A 4,863-nucleotide genomic window follows, 5' to 3' on the forward strand; every position below is an offset into this window, starting at 1 on the left:
AATCACAACACCAGACAAGACAAGACAAGACAAGACAAGACAACAACACAATACCTCACAAACACAACACACCACATAACAACACCAGGCAACACTACACTAACACAATATCTCACAATACAACACACCACAACACAACACAACACTAGACAACACTACACAAACACACAAACAAGACAAGACAACAACACAATACCTCACAACACAACACAACACACCACATCACAACACCAGGCAACACTACACTAACACAATATCTCACAACACAGCACCAGACAGCATTACACTAACACACAAACAAGACAAGACAACAACACAATACCTCACAACACAACACACCACATAACAACACCAGGCAACACTACACTAACACAATATCTCACAATACAACACACCACAACACAACACTAGACAACACTACACAAACACACAAACAAGACAAGACAACAACACAATACCTCACAAACACAACACACCACATCACAACACCAGACAAGACAAGACAAGACAAGACAAGACAACAACAACACAATACCTCACAACAAAACACCAGACAAAACAATACCTCACAACACAGCACCATTACACTAACACACAAACAAGACACAACACCATTCGGCACAACACAAACATATACATATACATCACACTACAACAAATTTTTTGGTACAGTCTAGCAAAGAAATTTGTGCACATCGAATCTAAACAGAAACAAGACCAATTTTTTATTAGATAGTATAGATAAAAATTGATACTGTGCATGGAAGGCTATTGTGACCCCAAAATAGAGGTATCTTTGCTCAACTATAGATATTTCTATTTCAGATGGCATCTAGGATTCTGTAATGTAAGCTGTACTCCGACCTATCGTGGTTTTGATTCCTATCTTGGATATTATAACGCTGCCGAAGACTATTATAAACATGTATCAGGAGGTTGGTGGCATAGTTTCACTCCTACATCGTCTATTGAACAGCATAAACATTGATTCACAAATCTTCCATTGAAGGTCATCTCCACAATGTCAAAGTATTACCAGCTTCATGTACTACCATGACATCGTGAAGATTTCTGATTTCTGTTGGATATTTCTTTCATTTTCGAAACTCGTTTAAAGCTAAATAGTAATAATATAGACGGATATGCCAAGAGTTTTGGCCAAGAACCGGATGGTGTACAGGATCTGCGGGAACCTAATTACTTTGTTTATTAGACTATTTCAAGTTTGTTTTTTTTTTTGTTTAAAGGTTTCTATGATTTACACGATGGACTGAAACCAGCCATTCAATATAATGGTACATATTCAACAGTAAGTTTTCACTTCAAATAAATTCTTGTTTCACCGAACCGACTAATGAATACTGGTCACAATTTAAACATGAACACGAAAACTAAGTGTTTGTTGACGTCGCTATCGCAAAGGGCCTTATATGATATAAGCAGGTTTTGAGATGGCAACGTCATCAAACGTTTTGGGGAAATGTAGGAACCACAGACATCTGACTAACAATTGGAATGGTGCAAACCCCTTTCAGTTTAAGTTCTATTCTATTCTATTCTATTCTATTCTATTCTATTCTATTCTATTCTATTCTATTCTATTCTATTTCAGTATGTATTCACCAATAGAATTATAGATATCGTCAACCAGCATGATACCAATACGCCGTTGTTTATGTATCTACCGTTTCAAAATGTACATGCCCCTATAGAGGTATAGTTATTCTGTTTCCGTGAAACGTTTAGTCTCGAACATCCGTATACCTTTTTTTAAACGAGACACATCGCATTCGATATGATTAGATTTTGAACTGGTTTCGCCACAGCTTCATTTTCCAATACTAATTAGCATCTTGTCAGTTGTCGTTCCTGAAAGATATTACTATAGTCATCCTAACTGCATGAATCCGCCGTAACTACATCAAGGCAAATGCCTCCTACTGAAGTTAACGAAATAATAAGGAATATAAATATATATGTGATATTTGATGTCTACGGTAAAGGTGCTTAACTTAAAGTCAACCAAAACGGTTGCGATGAATATATTACTGATTTCAGAGACAAAAGGATTTATGCATCAAAGAAAAAACAGACCCTAGTTACGGCCTGAAGATCTACAATATGAAAGATCTCTAGGTCTGAGATTTTAGTTCCATTGACTTCCAGAAATTTCGTGTATTACTATATCTAACATGCAAGAATCAAATCAACAGAAAACCCAACCGTCAATCCAGTTTCAATCTTGATAGCTGACAAAACGAGGGATAACCAAGATATATTACATATTCATTGTAAAAAATGAGATTTTGTGGAGGGGAGGTTCTGACTACAGGTGTCAGTCTGTTTAACTATTTTTGATCTGATAGTTTTTAAATATCTCCTAGGTTCCTAAATATTATGAAGATATGTATCCACATGTTGGTAATCTTGGTCGAAGAAGATTCTCAGGTAAAATATTATTGAAGTCTGTTATAGAATGATCATTAAACTATCAGGTGTTTCAGGGTTCAGTTGGTCTGGTTTCTGAATTGACGGCAGAGTTCAGGGGTCGGCCATTGGGTCATAACCCCCTTCAGACCTGTGAAAGGTCTTATTTTAAAGTGAAAGTTTAGCCCTCTAAATGCTTAACCCCATCTGAAATCCGTTGACTTCTGGCAGCTCCCAGATAAAGGAGCTTTGGCCTTTTAGACCTCGCTTCAGAGACACCTCTTATATTTGACACACCCCTCCAGCATTTTCTAGATCCGCCCCTATTTGATGTTATGTTCTTGTGATATTCTTTGAATTATCTAAAGAAACGCCCCGTATTTGTTATATATATTTAAAAGGAATGGTAACGATATTAGACGAAGCTCTAGGCAATATAACTGACAGATTGAAAGAAAGAGGAATGTTTGAAGATACCTTAATTTTATTTACTGCTGATGTAAGTTTATATTCTAGGGAGGTGAAAGCTTGAAATCAAAATGGGTAGTGATAGAAAGCCCAAATCGGACTGTGTTGTGAAAACTGGTCCTGGTATTGATTTTCTTACCTTGAAGAGGATTCGAACTAGAGTCACCTTATCGCCTCGTAAACCAACATCATCTCTTAACCGACTTATTTGAGAAGTGTTGGCCATATAATAATCTGTAGTTGGAAAATTTCAATAAACTAGCATCCCCTCATTGACTGCTATTCTCCTTGTAGAATGGTGCCGAGTTGTTTGCCTATGGTAGTAACTGGCCATTAAGGGGAGGTAAACATACATTGTGGGAAGGCGGCACTCGAGTTACTGCCTTTATGAGTGGTAGAGGTCTCACTCAAACAGGTATTACTTATACAGGGTAAGAATAATAATACATTGTTACATTGTGTTGTCAGTCATCAGAAGTAGAATCTCAGAGGGTGTTTCTATCTCCAGCAGGGGTTTTAAATCATTTCTATCTATTACCCCTTTCAGCCTCCATGGTCGCGTGCATTACCCCCCAATAAATCCTTACTATTTCGTGATTTTCTCTTAGATTTTCCCTGCAATCATTTTCATATGTGAGAATAAGGCCTGACTAAATAGAACTAAATCATAACATTATGCTAGACTACAAAGCGCCTTAATAATTAATGTCCTAATTTAATGTTTTCCAGGATGGTCCATGCTGTTGATTATATGGCCACGTTAATAGGAGCTGCTGGCGCAGAACAAGGTTAGTTCAAAGATATACACAAGAGCATGATGCCTTGGTCAGTTCCTCCGACAGTCGATCTGGTATTGGCGTTCATGCCCTATCACCAGAATCTCACATATCAAATGTCAGTATCATTTATCTCCCTTTAACGATGTTTCAATTTTTATAAAATAGCGTTCAGGGTGGTTGAAAAAAATGTCTATTAACAGTGGGCTAGGAAGAAAGTGGTTCAATGGGGTACTAAGCAAGCTTTGAATCCCTGAACGCCGGCAGGTGTGGGGGTTGTCTACCTTTTGGCAGGTGTGAGTATTTATGACCATGCTGTATATATTTAGTATTTACAGTAAAATAGGTGGCTCTGTGGGGTAAGAAGCAAGCGTTGAACCTCCGGTGGTAGTAGGGTTTCTCATTTTTTGGACAGCCATGAATCCCTATGACCATGTAGTAAATAATATTGTATATTACAGTACAGGGAATCGATGGTATAAACCAATGGGATTCTATTAGATTGAATCAACCTTCAAAACGAACAGAGTTTATTTATAATCTAGACGAGTTCAATATACCGTCACAAGGTGTCGCTGCTATCAGGTGAGTGTGTTTGTTACTGTATCTATATCTTGTATCTTCCGTCGTCATTAGCTCACACGGTCCAGAAAAGAAGGACGTAAAACTCCATTCATTTTATTTCATTTACCTTGTAGAAGCAAAATGCAGCTACGATTGTGGAATCCGGTTTGTCAATGGTCACAAAAAGGAAAAGCAGAAATCGTGTTTACACCTCGGTCAACAATTACAGATCTGTGGGAGTCCAGAGAGAGATTTTTATTTCATTTTGATAACTATGACCCCCCCCCCCCCCCCCCTCTCATATTTGTATGGGTATGTGCAAGACAATCTTGGAACAGTGCTGCGTAAAACACCATTTTATTCCTTCTAGAGTAGGCGACATGAAGTTGTTACTCGGTTATCCAGGTCAATATGATGGATGGTATCGACCAATGAACGACACTGATGATTTTATATTTAGTATAAATATCTATAACTCTGGTGATTCCTTTATTAGATTCTATAATGTTACAGGTACGTTTTATAATCCTTTTGATTTAAAGTCCATGGTTCGCCATATTTGGAGGTTGATTTGAGTCTTGAACATGTAAATAGTCTTCAGAAGTACTATTCCTTCAGTGACCTCAAA

At 37.5% G+C, this 4,863-nt stretch overlaps 1 protein-coding gene across 1 annotated transcript in view; it reads left to right on the forward strand.

Moving 5' to 3' along the window:
* Positions 1 to 4,863, forward strand: part of LOTGIDRAFT_235167 (hypothetical protein) — a gene marked incomplete at both ends in the record, with an annotated part of 11,927 nt that overhangs the window by 6,794 nt on the left and 270 nt on the right. The window contains 9 exons of the mRNA XM_009064122.1: positions 826 to 935; positions 1,248 to 1,309; positions 1,613 to 1,714; positions 2,385 to 2,448; positions 2,796 to 2,926; positions 3,190 to 3,326; positions 3,625 to 3,683; positions 4,133 to 4,256; positions 4,606 to 4,748. Coding sequence (XP_009062370.1) covers positions 826 to 935; positions 1,248 to 1,309; positions 1,613 to 1,714; positions 2,385 to 2,448; positions 2,796 to 2,926; positions 3,190 to 3,326; positions 3,625 to 3,683; positions 4,133 to 4,256; positions 4,606 to 4,748 — 932 coding nt within the window. The remainder of the gene's footprint in view (positions 1 to 825; positions 936 to 1,247; positions 1,310 to 1,612; positions 1,715 to 2,384; positions 2,449 to 2,795; positions 2,927 to 3,189; positions 3,327 to 3,624; positions 3,684 to 4,132; positions 4,257 to 4,605; positions 4,749 to 4,863) is intronic.

The sequence above is a fragment of the Lottia gigantea genome, assembly GCF_000327385.1.
Source record: "Lottia gigantea unplaced genomic scaffold LOTGIsca_60, whole genome shotgun sequence".
In the NCBI taxonomy this organism is placed as follows: domain Eukaryota; kingdom Metazoa; phylum Mollusca; class Gastropoda; family Lottiidae; genus Lottia; species Lottia gigantea.